General features: G+C 38.1%; 2 protein-coding genes across 3 annotated transcripts in view; one reads left to right on the top strand and one right to left on the bottom strand.

Moving 5' to 3' along the window:
• The window catches only part of myom2b (myomesin 2b), a 28,739-nt gene extending 22,598 nt beyond the window's left edge, over positions 1-6,141 (bottom strand). The window contains exons 1-5 of one of the 2 annotated variants that reach the window (XM_068585902.1): positions 6,038-6,141; positions 3,879-3,982; positions 1,720-1,777; positions 1,342-1,496; positions 1,042-1,128 (exon numbers count right to left, since the gene is read on the bottom strand). In XM_068585902.1, the coding sequence (XP_068442003.1) occupies positions 1,042-1,128; positions 1,342-1,496; positions 1,720-1,777; positions 3,879-3,961 (383 nt within the window). In that variant the 5' untranslated portion in view covers positions 3,962-3,982; positions 6,038-6,141. The remainder of the gene's footprint in view (positions 1-1,041; positions 1,129-1,341; positions 1,497-1,719; positions 1,778-3,878; positions 3,983-6,037) is intronic. The other variant, XM_068585949.1, reaches the window with a different exon arrangement.
• A 4,160-nt stretch (positions 6,142-10,301) lies between these two features.
• rnaset2 (ribonuclease T2) lies at positions 10,302-24,216 on the top strand. The gene is made up of 10 exons (XM_068585779.1): positions 10,302-10,432; positions 13,172-13,249; positions 13,354-13,408; positions 20,734-20,789; positions 20,907-20,964; positions 21,329-21,393; positions 22,035-22,148; positions 22,279-22,324; positions 22,497-22,571; positions 22,740-24,216. The coding sequence occupies exons 2-10, from the start codon at positions 13,179-13,181 to the stop codon at positions 22,923-22,925; spliced, it is 726 nt and encodes a 241-aa protein (XP_068441880.1). The 5' UTR covers positions 10,302-10,432; positions 13,172-13,178; the 3' UTR covers positions 22,926-24,216.
• The last annotated feature ends 995 nt before the right edge of the window (positions 24,217-25,211 follow it).

The following is a 25,211-nucleotide window of genomic DNA, read 5'->3' as shown; positions in this document are numbered from 1 at the left end:
TTTATAGTACCCCAGTATCAGTTAACATGGGAATTTCAACCCATGCAGAATACGCAGGCTGGTGCGGTCATAAGACGATGACTGACATTATTGGCAGCAGGGACTACTTTAAGTCGTGGCCGGGAGCTGAGGGAGAGCAAACTTGTTCTTAAAGCAGTATTCAGTAAAACCTTCAAATGCATGTAAATGTATGTGTGTGTGTGTGGTTGTTGGGGGTGGGGGAGGGCTGTACTGGAATGCCATATTGTAAAGATCTAGGACTGAGAAGTTGCGGGTAAGGATTCTGCATTTTCTCTTTCTGTCTGTCATGAGCTGGTGGTAAATTGTCCTTCAAAAAGGATGTATCCTTTAATGTCTTTCATCCTAAACACTGAAGTATTCAGTGTAAATGGTAATATACTCTGTGAATTTAAGACCACTTAGGTGGGTGCTGGGATGAAAGAGTGTGGGCTGTGTGTGAGTAACAGACAGATTGAGCTAAAGGTGATCCAAGGAGAGAGTGATGACTGAAAGGATCTTTGAGGATCACGTAACACTGAGGTCAGCAATCGCAACAGCTGAGCTTCCTAAGACTGGAAGGAGAGCAGTCAGTCAGCTGACTCAGACGTCATTACTTTAGTCTGAATCTGTGCACCGACCCTGATGGGACCGACCAGAAAAGTTTCTGACATTCAATATTTTGACTTGGGATAGGTGGTAAGCTGGTCAAAAATTATAGATCCTCCAGATTTACATATAATGCACCTCAATAGCATCTTTTCATTCAACCTTTTTAACCTGATGCCCTCCTCTTTCAATCTTCATCTCTGCGGTTTTCTCTTAATTTTTTTATTTTATTTTAACACTATGAAGCTCTCCCTGGAGCTACAGAAGACGTCTGACAACTGTTATCCTAAACCGAGGAGTACTAAAAGTTGACTGACCTTCATGAATAAAATTGGCGAGTGCCCTTTTTAATATTAAAACAGCTTATAAAGTGGTCAAAAACGCAGGAGGAGACCTTTAAAAAAAATAAAATGGTCCTATTTTCACTTTTTGCACCTTGGGATCTCAAGAGTATGGATTCCACCTCTAACTTCAACCAGGTACGGTCCAGAGGACAAGCACAGGATCACACCATCTTTATACCTGAAATAGAGAAATGATTACTGTTCATTAGCATAAAGACATGTGGAACCATAATAGAAAACCTTTGACTTTTGTCATAGATATACAATAATTAAGGAGAAAAAAGAGAGATGATAGCAAAGCCATCCTATCCTCAGGAAAGTCTTTGGTCAAGTAACTGTCAAAGATAATAATTAATTAATCAAAGAAAGAGACATTTTTGTCCTTACTCACCATTTTACAATAGGCATGGGGAAGCCCTCAACAGTACAGAAGAGTTTGATTGGAGTTTTTTCAAACACAGTGTGGGATCTAAGTCTGGTCGTGAACTTTGGTCCCCTGATCATCGGCTCCTCACGTACATATTTGTCCATCATCTTTGTCCTCACCTAGACAGAAAAACAACAATACCATGAAGCAAATAAATAATGTACCGGTACACAACTCTTACTCACACATTACTATATTGTCCTATTACTATACTAAATTATATTCTAATAAATACATAAGAATAACCTCCATGTATAAACAATGAATGTGGTTTAAATACTATTGTCTCAGGTACATATTTACACACACAACACTGGACAGGGAAAGTTCATAGATTCTTACCACTTCCTGGATGCGAGCTTGTGTTTTGTGCTCATATCTTTCCTCCATCGCCTCAGAACTAAAGACAAACAGGGAACTAGTTTAGCTAATAATCAATGTTGTCTGTCGAGAATTTAGAAAATTTGTTAAAATATGTCATTTTGAACATGCACTGGAATTTAAAATGATTAGTAAAGTCAAATGGTTTGGATCCACCAATCTGACTGGACACCTTCCATGGCCTTGGTAGAGACAGAGAGGTAAAGCCTCCCTGATGTACACAGCCGCCTATCAACATACACTCACCTTCAGTATGACTCTTCTGTGAGGGAGGAAGAGATACCAACTTAACGAAAATGTCATAGGAAGGCTCATGTGGCTGGCATCAGGGAGCCGTGAGCACCCAAAAGACAGGCTTCTTTTTTTAAGATGGTACATTACAGGATGACAGTTTAGATCTTTGTTCAAGACAAGGCAGTCTGAGCTTCAGAGAGTCATTAGTTTTTAATGTGCTTATTTTTGTCTGCCCTCGCACCATTGGGCACATAAAATATGATCGGGTCTTCAGAATCTCAAATAAATATTTAACTGACAAGTGCCTATTGTCATCATTTGTAAGCAGAGCCTCCTGGACAACAACAATAACTGTTGAATTGCCATTCATGTCTACACAGCTGTTTAAGAGAAGGACAATGATGTATTCCAACATCCTCCCTGTTTTTTGCTGCTATACACGATCCTTTTGCGCATAGCCTTATATTCAGCAGACTATGCCTGCCCCAGAGCTGGCAACAGGCCTGTTGCCTGAGAGCAGGGGATTGTCAGCAGGGGAGATCCAGCCAGCAGTGGGAAGCTATAAGTCTTTCATCACTGTGTCCACAAAGCCTTCCGCCCTGATGTCATTTCACCACTACCGCCACAAAATGCAGGGGAGTACTCTCCAGTCCAGAGAATCAGGGGGATCCTGATAGCTGGCAGCAAGAGACAGAGCAGTGGGTTTGGGCCTCACTGTGATGAGACCGAGGCTGGAGGGGCCATGTTGCATATTACGAGAGGAGGATGACCGAAAGTCATGTCTTGTGTTGCAAGTGGATGCCAGGTTGGAGCACGAAGACAATTCACGCTGCCTGTGGATTTATTCAGGTTTGTCCAAATTGGCAAAATAAGATACATTTAAGGGGGCAGCTCTGTAAGGGAGAGTGGATAACCTCGATACAAAGAACAATCTCCATATGCTTTGTTCCCTACACAACTAGAACGGAAGAAGAACAGAAAACAGATCTTTCTGGTTTAAATGTCTGGTCTGTGCAGGAATAATTATTTTGAACATGAATTTGATAACATATAATTCATTGGCACCAGTATTTAGGGCATGTTACACATTTAAAAGCTGCATACTTGAGTTTGAAATAAAAGAGGAGGAAATCAGGTCAGAAAATAGGCTCGATAAAAGCATGAGTAAAAAGAATAAACATTTGTCAATGAACACTTTGTTAAAAGAGAACTTTCGGTTTAACAAAGGAAGACTTGCGTCCTGGTTAGCTGCTTATAAGCAAAAAAAATTAAAAAGAAGCAATTAGAAGTGTGCAGAAATAACAAGATAAAGTGGTAAGTATAGACATGAATCACAGCACACAAAAACAAACACATACCAAACACAGAATGAGAGAAAAATGTGTCAACATTATATATACCTCTCATGGTTGTTGTCCATGCCAGTTTGACTACTTTACATAATACAACTTACAAAAGTAAAGTAACAATTATTCAAGTCAATCAAATTTAAGATATACTTGAAATCTTACAACACACTCGGAAACAAACTTTTCCTGTGGTGTTTTGTAGTGTGGAAAATGCATCAGGATCAGACTTTATGCTTAAGGGTTTTTTTTATGAGATATACTAACATATGTAAATTAGCCTTAATATTGCCAAAAACGATCAATAATAAAAGAAAAAATTATTAATCAGCCCTGATATGGATTTTGAATATGACAGTGGGACATTCATTGTGATAAAACAATCAAGTTTAGCATAGCCAGCTCAGGATTAGTTTGGTCTTGATGTTAGTTAGTTAACCAGATTAGCCTTGTAATTTAACATATTCAAATGACTAATGTTATAATACTACTGTTAGCTTAATGTTTTAGTTATATTTAGCATTAGAGTGTAACATGTACCTGCTGTATTCTTTAACCACATATTTGCTTTGTTTGTGGTAGTATTCATGGTTGTAATTCCCACGTTTCATCCTCACTGACATAGTGACACTGAAGATATTGACCTGTTGGACCAGCAACAAACACACACACAGACTGACATGGTAACAAAGTACAGTAGATCCTCGCCTACAAGTCAGAGCAGCAACACAGTGAAGCGAACATACACAAACACAAGGGCTACCAACCCTAATGCACTGTCAACGGTAAGTTGACGCAGTCAATGATGCTGAATGAACACAATATAAGAGTGTGTGATTATTTTGAGGAGCGTGTATTTTTATAACCTATAATTATACAGGTGACCTGGTTAAGACCCAACACCGATACAACACAAAGTTGCAGACAAACAAGACATTTGGAAGCTTTGAGAAATAAAGTCCTGTCTTTGTGCATTATTACAATATGTCAGATCAGTGAAAAATATATTTTAGTTAAGGGCCTCGTCCCCTGCTAAAAGAAAGGCCCTCCTGGAATTTGGACACATGGAGTTGCCAACACTGCCACACACAAACACAGCAGTCTTACTGTCAGCTTCAGGAATGGCAAGGTGACATTATATTGATTTAAAGACACCATTAACACAGACACACATGTACATACACAAACAAAAAGTCTGGATGCAGTCTATTGTTGGACCGGTGATGTATATGAACAGTAACTGGCTGAGTACAGCTGCTCTAAATTCAGCATGAGTAGTTGTATATTCATTACAGTATTATACACATAGGTGGCCTGTGAATAGTTATTTCCAACTTTAAAGTCAAGTGAATAAAACACTTATAACAAGTATATATTAATCACATTATATTCTGTATTAGCAACTAGACTGATACATTACATGGCATCAGTAAACACTGATGATATTGCCACTGATACAAAAAAAAGAAAGACAGTGAACCACTGCTACACATGTATCACTGGCAGTTAAGTTGTTGTGTGTTCGACATAAGAAGTTGTGTACATACACACACCAGAACGAGGGCATAACGTTGTCTTACATCATGCAGTAATTGCGACATTGAAACGGGATTCCCTTACATCACCCAAGTCCTCAGAGACCAGAAATAAGGACAGATGAAACATGAAGTAATCGTCCCTGGCCCACCTTACCCGGAAAGCTATTGAGACATGCGCCAATGGCAAAAGCAATACTGTCTCCACATTTCTGAAACACACCTCAGCATGTTTTACTCACTTCTAATACCTTACAAATGCAAATTAAGCAGCCAGACCATCAGCTATATGGTCTCATAATGCCACAAATGTCCAAATAACCCCCCAAAAAACTAAAGTCAACAAGTTACAATCCTGGTTGAATCATGTGTTTGTGCAGTAAGAAAAGCCGCAAAATTCAAATTTCTAACAGAAAATGTTCTTTACCCCACTCAAGGAATGACAAATCAGCTTACATCTCTATTTTTTCTTTTGAGTTAATACAGTTTATTTATGTAACACCCTCTCGAGAAGTTTCACATAATCTAAATCAAAGCTACAGAGATCCTCTAAAGAAAATCAACATTAAACTCAACTGCCCTCAGGCAAGTTTCACTGGAGGCATGTCATATTCCAGTCCCATCTGTCCTACACCCGAGTGGCTGTCCTCTGTCTCTGTCAGTCCAGCCCAAACTGCAACAGCACAAATGTCTGCCAAATGACACCCGAGCCACACCGCCTGCAACTGTAAACCACTAAGAGTTTCAACCATACTTGTAAAAACCTCTGAACAGTTGCTATTTAGATACAAACCTTTGGCATGTGCTTACTCGCGACAATTGTAATGCAATTGAATAATAATGACTCCTTTGTGATACAAGTTAATTCATTTTAATTAAACCAAAGTCAACACGGTATGAGTTCCACATTTACACACCAGCAATTTGTGCACTGAAGCAATAGTCCCCGCCAGGTTGTATTTTCCAGTTGGAGTCCATTTTAACCAATTAAGAGTATTACTATAAACACAAAGATAATTGCTGTTTTGCCTCAAACAGGCAATTATTATAATTCTACAATGGTTCACTTTATTCAGATTGAATTTTTAGCCCATCCTTAGTACTTGAAAGAAGAGATACAAAAGGTGATAGAAACAAAAAGAGAATGAAATATAGCTTTCTTACCCCTTGAGATTTCCTTTGCAGTGACTTCGGTTGTCAGCCTGAATCCACCGGGAGTCAGCCTAAACCAAGCACCAGGCCAACAAAACCACCACCCGTCTCCAAGCGATCCCCACCTGCCTTTCCCCGAGGCCTTATTAGGAAAGAGAGCTTGCCTATATATAACCAGTATCCTTCAAGACTTAGGGCCACCAGAACCAGTCGACTGTTTGATTTTAGTAGTTAGCTCAAATGCTGGTTTCTAGCGCTCAACTGATGCTCATCAACTGGTTATTCAACTGGTTATACCACCTGATCTAGACAATGCAGAGCATCTGTTATGGGGGCACTGCCACATTTTCAAGCAGCATTTATAGAATAGGCAGCAAGTTAGTGTGCTTATTGAAGTAGCACATTGCAACAATGCTGGTCACTCCCATGTCTTCCGTACCATAATGGCTTCATTGTTGAATTATAAAACATACATTTGACAGCATTTTAGAGCTTATAGAGCATGCACCTTAAAAGTCTGAAATTCAATGTATATTTCAATGTTGCAACATATATCCACAATATATAACCGCTTCCCACATACATTTAAATCATTCTAGCTAAACTTTAACCTGTGTTTTAGTCCCTCTGTAAGATCTTTCTCCTCTGAAACATCTTGAGACTCTGTCACATGCTGAACTTTAACCAGGGCCTATTTATAAAACTAGCTACAGTTACAGCGTGACTATCCCTGACACAGTGGAGGAACTCTAAAAGACATTTCACATCTGAGGCAAAATCAAATGATGGGAACATGGCGTTACACGAGAGAAAGGGAAAGATAGAGAGTGGCAGGATGGCGGCTTGGGTCATGTGTGAGGTGTGAATTTTATAGGATCTAATCAATATATAAATAACTAAATAATGTTGATCAAACAGGCTGCCCTATGACTGATGAAATTAGAGAGGGAATAAGATAAACCAAAAAGACCGGCTTCTAGTCTCTCAATTACTGTGGAGTTTTAGGGTCACTATTAGAAATAAATAATAATTAAAGATTTTGAGAATTCATTAATAATATTATAAAATTAGGAGACCTCGAAGCTCTGGATCCCCTTGCACATAGACGCCTTTGCTTTTTTTGAGCAGACTCCAAAATGCTTCCCAGGGAAAAGCTGAGGGAAGCGGCTGTGAGGTGCACCTCACCTGATATGGTGATGTTATCAATATCACCATTCTGTGGCTTATTGCCGATACAAATGACAATAAGCCACAGAATGGTGGCTTTATGCCCAATCAGAAATGTTTTCACTTAATTTAGGTTTGCCACCGCCAATAAAGAGCAGCAACTAGGCACTTTCTCTAAACTTAGTCTTGTCTAGAGGCCCAAATAGGAATTTGTGTCCGTCAGATTGGCTGAACGGGATACCATCATGTGAGCAGAGGAAAAACGTAATGCACATCAGACTATAGAGCAGGTGCACTTTTTCTTGAAATGTTATTATATTCTGGTAATATTACGACTTTTTCTTAGGAATTTTTCCTCAAAATATTACAACTTTATTCTCAACATCTCACAGTGACAGAACATAGACATATTTTGATCGTGCAGAACATTTTGAACATGACACAAAAAAAGAAAGAGGAGTATATCATTCTTACATGTGTTTTGACTCAGCAGAAATAACATTAAATGAAAATAGTTGATCTACAGGAGAATTCATATTCAAAAGTAGAGAACACATTGGAATGTGTCATCTGGGCCTTGAATTTTGTGTTTTCCATCAACCTAATGAAGACATGTCATCCTTAAATTGATACATAAAAATTCCCCAGAATACAGACAAAAATTTACTTTTTTTAATGAGAGATTAAATTTCAATGAATGCTAAATATGTAGGATTTATAAAAATACATACAAATCAAGTTTGAACTGGACAATGTGTGTCAATGGGATCTTGCATTGAAAACTTTACAGAAACATGAAGCACTTTAATTGTTTGTTGTGCCTTAATTCACATTGGCAAAAACATTATATTTCAGTCAGTCCACATAAGATTTGTTGTACTTCTGTGCACTACAGTAAACTTGGTCTCTCTATTTGTGTGTGTGTGTGTGTGTGTGTGTGTGTGTGTGTGTGTGTGTGTGTGTGTGTGTGTGTGTGAGTTAAAAACAGGAATGGCGTCTGTCTGCGGTCAAAAGAGCCCTCTGTTGGTCATGTGCATGTACTCTGTAACCACAGCCTAGTGATCATTTTAGAGCATTATGTTGTTGGCTGCCGGTGAGCCATGGCTCCAGACTAATGAGGTGGTAATATATTTCCACAGTTGGACGAGGAAGATATAATAATATCTCTCTCTCTAATACAATGTCTCTCTCTCTCTCTCTCTCTCTCTCTCTCTCTCTCTCTCTCTCTCTCTCTCTATATATATATATATATATATATATATATATATATATATATATAAATATATTGATATACATATCTATCTATCTATCTATTGATATACATATATATCTATATCTATCTATCTATCTATCTAGATAGATAGATAGATAGATAGATAGATAGATAGATAGATAGATAGATAGATAGATAGATATACTAGTGGTAGTGGCGGCTGTCAGGGCCTTCAAAGCCTTAAGGCCTTAACAGAATCACAAAGTTATAACTATTTTTTTTATTTTTTTTAAATTAAAAAATAAATAAAAAAGGAATACATTTTTAAAATTGTTTTATAATCAAAGTTATAGCTTTTTATAATGTACTTGTTTTTTTTACAAACACACTACATGTATGATAATGATTTGTCCCTATTAGCTTATTTTCATTATACAGCTTCCTTCATGTGTTCCTCTGCTCCTTCAGACCTCTTGTATGGCTTTTTGGGACCTGTGTCACAGCATTTATTATCCAGTCAAATTTCACCTGTCTTCCTCTATGTAAGAGTAGCCTGGTTAAAATACATGGAAGAGCCTTCTCGAAACCCTGGACGTGTGATTGGTCACAGGGCCCGCGTGACCTTTAACATGCGCTGTGATTGGTCAGTGGGGCACCGTGACTTTTGTCTACCAGAAAACAAGCGAGCTGAACACAGTAGGAAGGAAGGAGTAAGGTTGTTGAAACATTTAGAGAAGCAATTACATTTTTATAGTTTTGCTTGGTGTCTTTTTTCACTAGACACACTAAACAATAGCGACCAGGAGTCAAAACGAGTTGGTGGAGCTGGAGCTGATATTGTGCTCATATTTTCGGACCTCTTCTGCCAAACGTTCTTCGACGGAATCCATCGTTCGTGTTTCTGCTGCGGCTTTTAAAAATGGCGGTTTTATGCTATGAAACCGGAAATACGAGACTCGGAAAGGATGTGGTTAGCGGACCAATCACAGCCTTCCGGGCTGCGTACGGCTCGCGTAGCTTTGACGGGTAGTCAGAAATTTGGGGTGACGCACGCAAAATGGCCGATTTGTCCACGCAAGGTCGGCCATGCGTGTCTTGCGTGCCTGCGTCTCTGTGTAAAACCCGAGTATAAATCAGCCTTAAGTCCTGAGATTCTAGGTTATTGGTAGCGCATGTTAATGGTCATACGGGCCCTGTGACCAATCACACGCCCAGGGTCTCGAGAAGGCTGTTTCATGTATTTTAACCAGGCTCATAGATAAAGAGAAGTGAAATTTGATTGAATAAAAAATTATAATATATGTTTTGTATTTATGAAATACAATTACATTATACAATATACACACACACATATATATATATATATATATATATATATATATATATATATATATATATATATATATATATATATATATATATATATATATTCAGAGAAGGATCAGAAGGCCTGCCCTGGTGTGTGTGTGTACTGTATATGTACACCCTGATACTGCCTATATTGTGAAACTGCCATTGTCCATTCTTCATGAATACAGCTTTAAAATTTCACGAATGCTGTTACCAAAGACTTTTCAGACTTTTAATCTAGTATATTCTCTTAGAAATCTGTAAAATCGTCTTAATCAGAATGTAGTCATGTTAGAGAACTGACAATTCTGTCAAATATGAGTTTAAATTGAAAAAAAAATCAGACTATTTATTATTTGTCTTCAATGTAGATCAATATCTCAGAGCTACTTTCAATAGATTTTGACGCTGTAATACTTTCTTTAATTCGTTAAAAAAAAAAATTAAAAAAAAGTTGAGGATTAGCCGGCGCGTGCCAGACAGTAAATGAAGCCAACCCTTCTTACCACGTGACGACGCAAGGACTTCAGCGCCGCACGCGATTGGCTGAGCAGACAGACACAGCGATCCGGTTGCGGGACATCAACAACACTGTCCCATGTAGTTTTTCTACATGACGATCCGCGCGGCACTCTAGTAACCACCACGTATTCAGCTGCAAACATTTCCGGCACAAAGTGAGGCATAAGTAAATATTATATTTATTTGAATTTAAGGTTGTTTGGTTGAAACATGAAGTTAGTTTGACGATGTCTATTGTTCACGTTTAAAGATTCATTAATTTCGCTGCCTAACTTCCAATAGTATTTTCAGTATGAAGTCTGTTTAGGTTACTTCAAAGTTACTCATCGCCATAACGTCTCAATTGTATTTCATTGCAGTTTTGAAGCACTGCAATGTTTCTAGAAAGTAGCTTTTGCGTCGTTTCTGACTGTTCATTCCTGGTGTACTGACACAACTTAACCATTTCATTACGATCGTGGGAACTTCCGCCTGAGTTGTGGTAATAGCTGTTGTCAGTTTCAGAATTAGTATCTTTAGATACGTCATTTGTCGCCGGATTGATGGTACTGCTAGCTACACGGGTGCTGGTTATGTGTGTGGATAAGGTTTTAAATGTAAGCTCTTGTGTATTTGAGTTAGAGGTTGCTGTGTTAAAAGTCTCTTTATTGCCTAATTAATGTGGTCACATGAGGTAAATTTTCCTCTGACTGTCATTCTGACTGCCAGCCTTTGTCTGGTTTTGTAATCCTGTCTAACATCTACATGTTCTATAACGCATGGTTTCATCAAAATCTATTATTATAGAATAATGCATGAACTCTCCAGTCACAAATGTTTTATTTAACCAATTCTAATTTGAACATTGTTGTTGTTGTTGTTATGATGTGGATGTTGGAGGAACCTGGGTCCAGTCAGCTTCAATGACATGATATTCACATTTGTCACACTTTCCAATATTCAAACTGCTATAAAAACAGATCCTTACATTTGTAAAGTAATTACAACGCAGTCTTGTTCAGACTGAGCTCTTCTATGTCATGTGTATGGCCTTGAGATTTTACTGTACAGTTTTGGAGAAAAGTGACTTCAAGGTTTAAGAATCTATTTGTATAGCCCTTTGAATATTGGAAATTGTGACATTATGAATATCATTATGTCATTGAAGCTGACTTTGAAGTCACTTTTCTTTAAAACTGTACAGTAAAATCTCATGCACAACCATACACATGGACATAGCAGGGATCAGTTTGAACAAGACTGCGTTGTACTTTTAATTTACAAGTTTAAGGATCTTCCATTTGAATATGAATATCATCATTTATTTAAGCTTTTGAGCTCGGCTTCTCTGGCTTCTCTGTGCTGTCTACCACCCCCGTACCGTAACACCTTGAATAGAGGTGCATTCAGAATTGCAATTGAGGCTCACTCGGCGGATGTGGGCTCACTTGACCGCAGTGATAAGTTGGCCACTCCCACCGGACAAAAAGCAGCTTCCTTCCTTATTGACATAGGAGCAATAATAATTATATTATAGTTAGTTTTACAGAGAGAGAGTTCTTCCAGATCGCCAAGATCTGTTCTCACATCATGATCACTTTCTGTACGAGCGCTATTGGTACTGTTTGTACAGTGTCCGTGATGTGTTGAACATTGTGAAAGCTGCTGCGTGCTGTTCATAACGTTTAATTAGCGCTTAAGAAACTTATGGATGTGTTTAAGGCACTCATAATTATATGACAGTTTTACAATACACTATACATATCATTATTGTATAACATGACTACGATGGATTCATGATAATACTTATCACTGCTTGACTGAATTTCTGAATATGAATAATACATACACACTGAGCCGCCCATACACATATTCAAACTCCTAGTTTTATGGTAACATACATATCATATTCTGCTCGTCAGCAGAGAAAACAGACGCTCTTTATCTGAGTTTATTTGCTATTTTAAAAAGAGAACATCATGAATTTGCCGTTCGACTTTTCTTCCTTAATAGAATACTTAATTGTCATTGTCACGAAAACGACGAAAAACAGTTTAGCAGCTCTTGCAGTAAAGACAAACATTGAAAACAACCATAGAAACATTCACATCACAAGTAGACAGATAAATAAGTGGATCATCATAAAGTGCATCTGCCATTAAATATTGTTCAGCAGTTAGTGCTAGTGTCCTCAACCTTTTGGGGGGAGGGTTCTATACATTTGCCAGCCTGTGGGTAAAAGCTGTTTCATAGTCTGTTTGTGCGTGTTTTAATTGTCCTGTATCTCCTTCCAGATGGAAGGGGAGCAAACAGTGCATGCCCAGAGTGGGTGGGATCTTTGGAGATACAGCTGGCTTTCTTACAGAGCTGGCCAGCGTATAGGTCACTGAGGGGGGTAATGTGGTCCCAATCACTCTTTCTGCCATCTTCACCACCCGCTGCAGGTTCCTCCTGTCCTCCACTGTGCAGCTAGCAAACCACACAGTGCAGCACTAGGTTGCTTAATAGAAGTTTATCAGCAGGTGTTGAAGAAGGGGAGCCTGCTTCAGCTTCCTGAGGAAGTAGAGCCTCTGCTGGGCCTTCCCCACCTGATGGGAAATGTTTTTGGATCAGGTGAGGTCTGATGAAATGTAGACTCAGAGATATGTGAAGCAGTCTGAAGAGGAGCGGCCACGCGCAATTATCCTGAGGACTGACGTCTGGTTAGAACGAACGAGACCATTTCAGGGAGGATCCACCTTCGTGGAACTGACATATCCTATAGCCAATCATCTCGTTAGGCTAAGCTGGATAATAGGACATTTGATCAACTTTGTTGAAGCACGTACGAGGAACCGGGCCCTGGAGATGTCCTCGTGTTCAATATTGAGTCCTCCATAAAAGCAGCTGTTGACAAATCCATTATCTTCTTTTAGATCGGACATGAAGTTCTGCTCCACTCTTCTGCTCTGCCTGGCGGCGGCTCTGCCCTTTGCCTTTGGGATTTCACCTCAGTAAGTACAACAAAATAATAAACTGTACGTGTAGATAAATATGATGGTTGAACCTCTAATTAACTGCTATAATTTAAATTAATTAAAGTGTGTATGTATTTCAGACACATGTGGACGAAACTAATCCTGACCCACCACTGGCCAACCACATTTTGTAGTGTGAGTTTTTTTCTGCCGTTACTAATTCCTTTATTTATTTAGGCTTAACATGTTGACGCGGGATGTCCCAAACAAGTTAATTTGCCCCCAATGCTAGTCATTTAACATAGAATATCTGCCAAAAGCGTCCCAATACAGTTTCTGTTTGTCTCGATAATACATCTGTTGAGTGCACACATCAAGGAACATACAGTTAAGTTACTAAAATGTATGTGGTTGATAATCTAACATCTCTACATTGTGTCAAGGATGAACATGACTTTGCGTCGAAGCTGGTTTTTGTTGACTACGTAACTCTTCCACGGTTTATAAATTACTCTTTTGGGCTGTGTTTGCTCACAGCTCTTGTATTGGCTTTGTGGGTGTAGTTGTCGTCGGCTCTCCACCATGAAATGTACCATAAATTACATTAAAACACACTGATATGAAACAAAACAAGTGCACTTAAATTAGGTCATTAACATAAATCTACTGCGTTTTGTTGTTGTTTATGATGTGAGGTGTTTGCAAATTGTTGCTCAATATAGCCGATACCATTGTTTTCTGATAACTTGCTGCTTTGCCTGTCAATATATTAGCTTTTCTGTTTAAACTATCCAAGGCTGCAAAAACACACATGCAGCCTGAAATTCAACAGTGATGTTTCGTCAGGAAATGTGGCAACTTAAACCAGAGAGTAGAAGAGCAATGAGGAAGGAGAAGTATGTTTAGCCACTTGGCTAATTTATGCAGTTAAACATTTTTTTTAGAGCACAAAATCACAAAGAAAGAAAAAAGAAAAGTTCAGGAGAGCAGCAGAGGAGGATGCTCTATCAGGATGAACAGAAATCCAATAGATGTGTAGAGAATGAACATAAAATGCCAATTCATTTGACATTAAAATAATCGTAAAGCTTGCCTCTCTAGGATATTAACGTGGATACCCCTACAAATTGTAACAACATGCAGCAATCACAGTCCAGTGATACCTTTATCTGTGGGCCCAGCCAAAGTACTATATCTGTGGATAATTAGATTAATTTGTGCAACAGAAAGATGAACCCTGTTGTAAACAATTGAGGATAGTATAGATGGATAATATTTATCCAACAATTAAGTATGTACAGATATTTATCCAACAATTATGTTCAACTAGTAGATAACATGGTCACACATGGTTTCCCAGACAATTTCTTAAAACAATGTTTCCCTTTTATATTGACCAAGAATGCGACATATACATTGTATCACCGAGTAAACGTTTAATCTTTGAATATCATGTGAGTTCTATGTTTGAATCATGAGACTGACTGTGTGTCAGCAATCTGGTTTGATTAGGCAAGAGTTTGCTCAACACAGGAAGATGCAGTTTTAAACACGTCTCGATACAAAACACACACCCTTTGTCTTGTGCTTTTGACCACACATTTGTTGCTTTTTATGCTTTCTGGAGAACCTCTGATGGTTCACTCCTTGGAGTGACATGTGGTTTTGTATCATATGCCTTGTGTGTCAGAAATTTTGGCAAGATTGTGGTTTTGCTCCGAAAAGTTTGTGTTTATTTGCTATTTATTTTATCTGGGTCTCATTTTGCTTAATGATTGACAAATTAAAATGATCATAGGAGATTCTATGAAGGAAATTTCAAGACATTTTACAACTGAGGAGATGTTTGTACATGTACAGTAGATTCTTAACTGCAAAGTTGCTGCTTCCACTCAACAGTGCGACTTTCCTTGGTGGGAAAAAGTAGAGCTTCATTTTATTTCTGTTTAAAGTGATTGTTCATTTCTTAAAATTAAACGGTTCATCTAAGAATAATACAAATGAATCACTGATATAAAAAACATTAATTGCAGCCCTTGTAGCTACTTTTAAATATTTGCTTTGTGCTCATTTAAATATTGTTAATAACATAACTAGAAAGAGCATTTCCTGCTGAAAATGCGTTGGAATGCAAAAGGCTGAAGCTTAGAGCTGAAATATTTGAAGGAAATAGCTGAATATAGCTGAACATAGTGGAATATAGCTTAAATTAGCTAAATATAGCTAAATATATTTGAAAATGAAAGAATAGCTGAATATATGTAAAAACAGCTGAATATATTAATACAGCTGAAAATTGCAGAATAGATGAATATATAAATAAATAGCAAATCATTACTGAAAATATAGAAAAGGCAAAATACCTGCTGAAAAATGTTACAGTTCAACATCATTTAATTGAACTGTTGAAAATCCTTGTCGTTTAAATGTATCATTGGAAAAGTTGAAAGGAAAACTGCATCATCTAAATCAGAGGTGTCAAACATACGACCCGGCCCGCCACAGTGTCCAGTCCAACAGAAGAAAAAAAAAGTTGTTTTTTTTAATATTGAAGTCTGCCATAAGTGGGGTTTGAACCACTGACCCTTTGCTTCTAAGACGGAGTTTCTAAACCACTGATCCACAGGCGCAGTTAGTGAGACAGCTGATATTATTGAGTGTCTTCAAAACCATCTGTCAAACCTCAGAACGTGAACGTCAGTGACGCTGTTAATCCTGACGTCTATAACCAAAGTGACCTGCACACACGCGCGCGCACACACACACGAACGTGCACGCGACCATAATAACATGTTAACGCGGCCGTTCGCGCGCGCACGGCCGTGCACGCGCGCGGCCGTTGAGGCGCGGGCGCACCCGTTGGCGAGCGTTTACACGCGCGGCCGTTTCACGTTAGTGGGCGTTTACGTGTGCTGCCGTTCACGCGCGAGCACGGCCGTTCATGTGCGCCACCCGTTCGCGTGTGCGGCCGCTTACGTGCCTGCTGCCTGTAGATGCACAGACCAAAGGGCTGCTGCTGGGGACGGACCGGCTCTCCCATTCAGTCGGACCTCAACACGTCTTATCTGTTGGATTCCTATCGACCGCAGTTTACGGCAGAAGACAAGATTTCCAACGTTTTGAGCTATAAATTATGTCCAAAGAGTATACGGTTTGGAGTAGAGAGCAAGTTTAAACTAGAAAGAGCATTTCCTGCTGAAAATGCGTTGGAATGCAAAAGGCTGAAGCTTATAGCTGAAATATTTGAAGGAAATAGCTGAATATAGCTGAACATAGTGGAATATAGCTTAAATTAGCTAAATATAGCTAAATATATTTGAAAATGAAAGAATAGCTGAATATATGTAAAAACAGCTGAATATATTAATGCAGCTGAAAATTGCGGAATAGATGAATATATAAATAAATAGCAAATCATTACTGAAAATATAGAAAAGGCAAAATACCTGCTGAAAAATGTTACAGTTCAACATCATTTAATTGAACTGTTGAAAATCCTTGTCGTTTAAATGTATCATTGGAAAAGTTGAAAGGAAAACTGCATCATCTAAATCAGAGGTGTCAAACATACGACCCGGCCCGCCACAGTGTCCAGTCCAACAGAAGAAAAAAAAAAGTTGTTTTTTTTAATATTGAAGTCTGCCATAAGTGGGGTTTGAACCACTGACCTTTTGCTTCTAAGACAGAGATGCTAACCACTGATCCACAGGCGCAGTTGGTGAGAGACCTGATATTATTGAGTGTCTACAAAACCATCTGTCAAACCTCAGAACGTGAACGTCAGTGACGCTGTTAATCCTGACGTCTATAACCAAAGTGACCTGCACACACGCGCGCACACACACGAACGTGCACGCGACCATAATAACACGTTAACGCGGCCGTTCGCGCGCACACGGCCGTGCACGCGCGCGGCCGTTGAGGCGCGGGCGCACCCGTTGGCGAGCGTTTACACGCGCGGCCGTTTCACGTTAGTGGGCGTTTACGTGTGCTGCCGTTCACGCGCGAGCACGGCCGTTCATGTGCGCGACCCGTTCGCGTGTGCGGCCGCTTACGTGCCTGCTGCCTGTAGATGCACAGACCAAAGGGCTGCTGCTGGGGACGGACCGGCTCTCCCATTCAGTCGGACCTCAACACGTCTTATCTGTTGGATTCCTATCGACCGCAGTTTACGGCAGAAGACAAGATTTCCAACGTTTTGAGCTATAAATTATGTCCAAAGAGTATACGGTTTGGAGTAGAGAGCAAGTTTAAAATATGTGTATCGCCAAGTGCCCTCGCTCTGGAGTCTGACGTCACCGCTGTGAGCTGCCCAACACACAATAATGAGAAAGGCAGAAAAGGTGCGGAAAAACTATAAAACGAAAACGCCGACAGTTAAAACAATATAGGATATATCAAAAAAGATGAGTAATACAATAACAGCTAAACGTTTTGTCAACATTTTAAAGGTGGAATGGTGTCTCTAGCTGGAGGCATGACAGAGCCTTTACCTTTTGAAGTTGAAGAGTTGAAAGCGGATTTGAAGATGTTCTTCATTGGAAACCATTCATTTTTTTTTTATAAAAAGCTGAATAATTTTAAAATTTGAGTAAATATGAAAAATGTAAAAGCGTAGATTAATAGCTAAAGGTTTTGTCAACATGTGAAATTTTAAATATTGTCTCAAGCTCAACGTATGAAGAAACTGTAAACGTTTGAAGTTGAAGATGATTTGAAAATTTCCCCATTGGGTCCCATTATAAAAAAAATCATAAAAAGCTTAATAATTCAAAGATTTGAAAAGTCTGAAATATGAAAAGTCTTAGCCATCGTGTCCTTAGGTAACTGAATATTTTTATAATTGAACTTTTTTCTGTAGCTGAAAATATGAAAGAGTTGAAGAGGTCCAAAATACGGATGGAAGAAATAGAATAATAACTAGAAAGAGCATTTCCTGCTGAAAATGCGTTGGAATGCAAAAAGCTGAAGCTTATAGCTGAAATATTTGAAAGAAATAGCTGAATATAGCGGAACATAGTGGAATATAGCTTAAATTAGCTAAATATAGCTAAATATATTTGAAAATGAAAGAATAGCTGAATATATGTAAAAATAGCTGAATTTATTAATATAGCTGAAAATAGCGGAATAGATGAATATATAAATAAATAGCAAATCATTATTGAAAATATAGAAAAGGCAAAATACCTACTGAAACATTTTACAGTTCAAAGTCATTTAATTGAACTGTTGAAAATTCTTGTCGTTTAAATTTATAATTGGAAAAGTTGAAAGGAAAACTGCATCATCTAAATCAGGGGTGTCAAACATACGACCCGGCCCGCCACAGTGTCCAGTCCAACAGAAGAAAAAATAAAGTTTTTTTGAAAAATTAAAATCTGCCATAGGTGGGGTTTGAACCACTGACCCTTTGCTCCTAAGGCGGAGTTGCTAACCACTGATCTACAGGTGCAGTTGGTGAGAGACCTGATATTACTGAGTGTCTACAAAACCATCCGTCAAACCTCAACGTGAACGTCAGTGACGCTGTTAATCCTGACGTTTATAACCAAAGTGACCTGCACACACGCGCGCGCACACACACACACGAACGTGCACGCGACCATAATAACACGTTCACGCGCGAGCACGGCCGTTCATGTGCGCCACCCGTTCGCGTGTGCGGCCGCTTACGTGCCTGCTGCCTGTAGATGCACAGACCAAAGGGCTGCTGCTGGGGACGGACCGGCTCTCCCATTCAGTCGGACCTCAACACGTCTTATCTGTTGGATTCCTATCGACCGCAGTTTACGGCAGAAGACAAGATTTCCAACGTTTTGAGCTATAAATTATGTCCAAAGAGTATACGGTTTGGAGTAGAGAGCAAGTTTAAAATATGTGTATCGCCAAGTGCCCTCGCTCTGGAGTATTACGTCACTGCTCTGAGCTGCCCAACACACAATAATGAGAAAGGCAGAAAAGGTGCGGAAAAACTATAAAACGAAAACGCCGACAGTTAAAACAATATAGGATATATCGAAAAGATGAGTAATACAATAACAGCAAAAACGTTTTGTCAACATTTTAAAGGTGGAATGGTGTCTCTAGCTGGAGGCATGACAGAGCCTTTCCCTTTTGAAGTTGAAGAGTTGAAAGCGGATTTGAAGATGCTCTTCATTGGAAACCATTCATTTTTTTTTGATAAAAAGCTGAATAATTTTAAAATTTGAGAAAATATGAAAAATGTAAAAGCGTAGATTAATAGCTAAAGGTTTTGTCAACATTTGGAATTTTAAATATTGTCTCAAGCTCAATGTATGAAGAAACTGTAAACGTTTGAAGTTGAAGATGATTTGAAGATTTCCCCATTGGGTCCCATTATAAAAAAAATCATAAAAAGCTTAATAATTCAAAGATTTGAAAAGTCAGAAATATGAAAGGTCTTAGCCATCGTGTCCTTAGGTAACTGAATATTTTTATAATTGAACTTTTTTCTGTAGCTGAAAATATGAAAGAGTTGAAGAGGTCCAAAATACGGATGGAAGAAATAGAATAATAATAATAAGTTTAATAAAGATTTGAAGAACAATAGTTGGAATGCTTGCAGCATTCCAACTAATAATAAGTTTAATAAAGATTTGAAGAACAATAGTTGGAATGCTTGCAGCATTCCAACTAATAAAAAGTTTAATAAAGATTTGAAGAACAATAGTTGGAATGCTTGCAGCATTCCAACTAAATATGTGTATCGCCAAGTGCCCTCGCTCTGGAGTATTACGTCACTGCTCTGAGCTGCCCAACACACAATAATGAGAAAGGCAGAAAAGGTGCGGAAAAACTATAAAACGAAAACGCCGACAGTTAAAACACTATAGGAGATATCAAAAAAGATGAGTAATACAATAACAGCTAAACGTTTTGTCAACATTTTAAAGGTGGAATGGTGTCTCTAGTTGAAGGCATGACAGAGCCTTTACCTTTTGAAGTTGAAGAGTTGAAAGCGGATTTGAAGATGTTCTTCATTGGAAACCATTCATTTTTTTTTTATAGAAAGCTGAATAATTTTGAAAATTGAGAAAATATGAAAAATGTAAAAGCGTAGATTAATAGCTAAAGGTTTTGTCAACATGTGAAATTTCAAATATTGTCTCAAGCTCAACGTATGAAGAAACTGTAAACGTTTGAAGTTGAAGATGATTTGAAAATTTCCCCATTGGGTCCCATTATAAAAAAAATCATAAAAAGCTTAATAATTCAAAGATTTGAAAAGTCAGAAATATGAAAGGTCTCAGCCATCGTGTCCTTAGGTAACTGAATATTTTAATAATTGAACTTTTTTCTGTAGCTGAAAATATGAAAGAGTTGAAGAGGTCCAAAATACGGATGGAAGAAATAGAATAATAATAATAATAATAATAATAATAAGTTTAATAAAGATTTGAAGAACAATAGTTGGAATGCTTGCAGCATTCCAACTAATTAAGTGTTAGGTCCATGCGTCCAGATGAAATAACACTACAAATGTGTACATACTACAGATGGAACAGCCAGCTTGTCATCCCAACATTAGCTACTGGACACTACATGGACTTTGGTCAGTGTGTTTCTTTCTCTCCTTTTTTTTATCAGATACAAGTTTTCATTATCAGCATGAATTTGTAACAAAGAGAGCGTGAGATATCTAATATTGTGAATTATAACTGTTTTCCAGGCCAGACAAAGGGATTGACTGCAATTCATCGTGGCATTTCAACTCTTCTCTAATAGAGGTACAACACTGTTCAGGCTCAGTGTGTCTTTATAATTGAGTGTATAATACGTTTAATTAATATAGTATTTCTGTAAACAGTCGTAACTTTAATTCATCAAGAAAAACAGACAACAGTTACAATGGTGACAGATGACAGGACAAAGAAGAAAGGGGAAGAAAAGGGGAAATACTTCATAGTCTTCAGAAAGTTACATGAAGACTATGAAGTCTTCGTTTGGTGTGCTTTTAATCTAAAGCACACCATACGGAGACAGTCAAATTAGGCATTGCCAATTTGGGAAGGTAAATAATGATGTTACCCTCCTTTTCTATAGGTGGTATACAGATAAATAAAACAAATCTGTTTTTGGGTGTGTTCTCAGGACCTGCTTCCAGACATGAAGAAGAGTTGGCCTGACTTGCTTAACCCCTCATCTTCTTCATTCTGGTATTATATCAACGAATCATTTAATTTAATTTTGTTTGTCAATCCATCTGATACTTTCTTTAGTCCGTGTCATTCTAGTTCTATACACTATTACTGTGCTACGACCACATTATTAATATCTTGCATGTATCTTACTGCAGCTGCATTGTATCTGTTGTGTATTTGGATATGCAAGTAATTGACAGTGATAATAAAGCCATTATTGTATAATACTACTTCATGTAGTAATGGGCAATGATGTACTTTAGTCCACCATGCCATGCTGTGAACACTATTGAATGTGTACAATTACCTTATTTTCAGACCAACAATTTAAAAGGAAGCAAATATTCTCGTTGGTTATCTAAATTATTGTGTGTACTACACAGCCACACATTTCCCTTGGCCTCCTAAGGGCTACAAGCATTTACTTCTGTTTTTGTTTCTGTGACATCAATATGCAGCCTACCTGTCTTCTTAATACTCTACAGCAGAATTATTATAAAGTATATCCAATCCCTCTGTAAATCTAGGAATACACTTTAAAATGTTGCTTCATGCATTCATAAACTATGCTCGTGTACTGTATCATGTACTGTATTTCTGGCATTACTTTGTACACAATTATTGTAAAACCTATTGCTACTTGTTTGTTTGAACAGGAAGTATGAGTGGCATAAACATGGCACATGTGCAGCCAAAGCAGCTTCTTTGGATACTCAACATAAATACTTTGGCAAGGCACTGGAACTATACCACAAGTTGGATTTAGACAGGTACTGCACGTGTACACACTCACACACTCACACGTGCACACATTCTTTCTTCTGAAACAATGTTTAATTTTCTAGTTCTTTGTATGAAAGCATAAACACCTCAGATAAAGATGAGTTTCTGTTATTGCAGCATCCTGAAGAAGTTCAACATCACGCCTTCTGAAACGTACTACAAAGTAGGTCTTTTTATATTTGAACGTTTATTAATACACATAATTGTATTGTATATTAAAATATTCCATATTTGTGTAATGTGAGGAATAAAGTGCCTCTTAATAATAGGGTCTAATAATAATATTGCCTCGTAAATTTAGCTAATTTCTTTTCTCCTATTGTGTCTGGGTTTAGCTTTCACAAATTGAAGGAGTCATTGAGAACTTCTACAACGTCAAACCTAAGATCCAATGTGTCCATCCATCAAAGGTATGAACACCTCATTTCATTCGTTTAATGAAATTATGATTTGCAGTTGGTGCTGTGCTTCTTTTGAAAAATACATTTTTTTGTCAGTTTTCAGTGTATTGAAGCTCTGTTTCAAATGCAGCCGACAGTCTGTTAGATTGTTAAAATGTGTGTTTTTATGTTACACAGAATGCTGATGTCCAGATTTTGGGGCAGATTGAAATCTGTTTCAACCCTGACTTTTCCCTCATGGACTGTGAGAAATATTCTAAGACGGAAAAGATATCTCTGGGCAATCCCATTGCTGATGAGAAGGTATCTGGGTTCAGTGTGTGTGACCAAGACATGCCAGTTTACTACCCATCTCTTCCATAAATATGTGCAAACTGAAATGCAACAGCACCCTACATCCCGACATTAACAAACCCGAAGACATAAAAACTAAAACTGCACTGTGATTAAGCATGTGCACACACACTGACGTAACTATAATTATATTTTCCCCAGACTTAACACTAATCATAACTTAGATACCACACATTCAGTGCAGTCGAGAAACATTTTGAACCGTGTGAACATTCTGGCTGTTACAGTTATTAAAAAAAAAATCTCCTTCAAGTGCATTGCTATTTTCATTTAAATACAAATACCAGGACACACACTGCACTACTACGTGGGGCTTTAAGGGAATTATGTCCCATCCTGACCTTTGCTACTACATGAATTGAGTGCATGTTTTTTTACCATTGCTCAAAAAGGGGGCATCGTGAGTTCAGGTCGGGCAGGTGGACAGTTTATGTACTGTACCTTGTTGGACAATGAGTGGAGCCTTGCATCACATGTACTGGTGACTCTTCCTTCATGTTTTTGGCTGTGTAGAACCGTCAAAGGTGCATATCTTGTAACATCTGTATTTAATAATAACAAAATAACATTTGTGTCCTTATGTGCCATCAATTAGGTGCCATCTCTTATGTCATAATGATTGAATATAATGAATTAAATTAAAAATAGTTGGTGTTCTTCTTTGTTAAATCACTGCATGAATCATATTCGGTGATATGCACATTTCCATGATTTTAAAACAAACACTGCTGCTTCGCAATAACATTCACAGCTTTCAGGCATTATGAACTAGTGAGAGTTATCGTTAGCTACCTTCTGATGAGTATGTACATGGGCTATTATGTAGTGCTGTAGACAGTGCATTTGTGAACATCAAAACAATGTATATAGACTATATGATATCATAGTATATGGTTTAGTGATTAAATGCTTGTTCTGCTTTAGTAAACAAGTCCAAAAACCTAAGTACTTTGTCATGGAAACGGTGCACAATATGTCACAGGAGTTTGATTAAACATCATTTCTGTCACATAGGCTCTGGATCTGCACCGTACAGGCAAAATATTTTATTTTTAGGGATGTAACAAATGATCTCGTAAACACTACTCAATCCGCAGCAGATTTGTACAATTACTTCTTTCTGTTAACGATGTTTGTCAATTACTGTTTCTGTGCATAGATAAATACATTTTCTATCAGCTGAAAGGTGAAACTATAATTGTAATTACAGCAGTGAGCAAATGCTGTAATTTGAAATGACTGAAATTGGCATTTGTACTGTCATTTTTTAAATGTCAATAAAACATTGGATATCAATCAATCTACCATCAAGTCGTTGGTGAGTTATTATGTAACATTCAAAACAGATTTAAGGTGTGTCTATGTGCATAATTTATATATTTAATAGGAAGTGAAGGCCACCTATGAATAGAGTTTGGTGAAGTAATATAGAAAGGTGGTGGAGTAAGGATGGTTTTAAGGTGCAGCTTAACCTCTGTTAAAATATCTGTCTTTCTATGCATTCAGTAAAATGTAGAATAGTATAGTCCTATGACCGGCTCTCCACATCTACTGAGTGGGTATGAATATTAATGTTGTGATCTCCTTACAGAGCCTTAATCCTGTCGGGACAAAGACACCAGGCCATAATCCTGAATCTCCTCCCACAACACATCACAGCAGATTGACTGGACACATCTGATTATGTTTTCAATAGTGCTAAAATGCCTTGAAACTATGTGCCAGCTATAATCTAAATGTAGTCCAAACCCTGTCAAACACATGACAACAGCACTATGAGCTCTGTTTTGAGTGACATTACAAGTTTGAGGATCATAGGTTGAGGCGAATTACCTTGACTGAATAAATAGGATCTTATTTTAGAAATAAATTAAATTCCACATGAGCTATAGACACTTGACACAACTAGAGGAGCAGTTCTGACTTTACCTCTTGCTTCCACCTAATAAAGCCCTTCTCCCATCACCCCCACTTCCCTTGGTCTCTAATTCCCCCTCTATCCCCCTCTCTCTCTCTGGTTATGCAACACTGCAGTTCTGCAAAGCTGCTGATGTGACAGATCCATGTACCTACATATACGCACACTCATGCCCAGTGAGCAACCAGATCACAACGTACACTCTGAGATTGCTGTCCTTGCTTCTGTCATAATTATTGACTGTAACATTGATTGCTGTACTGAAATGAAATTCTGATGTAATGTCACTGAATCGGAGGCACTGTGTCTTCTGGTATGCTGCCTACAATCTACATTGACACTGCTATTTGTCATCATTTTTTATTCAGTCTTTGTGT

The sequence above is a fragment of the Clinocottus analis genome, unplaced genomic scaffold (assembly GCF_023055335.1).
Source record: "Clinocottus analis isolate CAN_PGR_092001 unplaced genomic scaffold, fCliAna1.0.p SCAF_1, whole genome shotgun sequence".
NCBI lineage: Eukaryota > Metazoa > Chordata > Actinopteri > Perciformes > Cottidae > Clinocottus > Clinocottus analis.
This window is presented reverse-complemented; position numbering and strand designations above follow the sequence as displayed.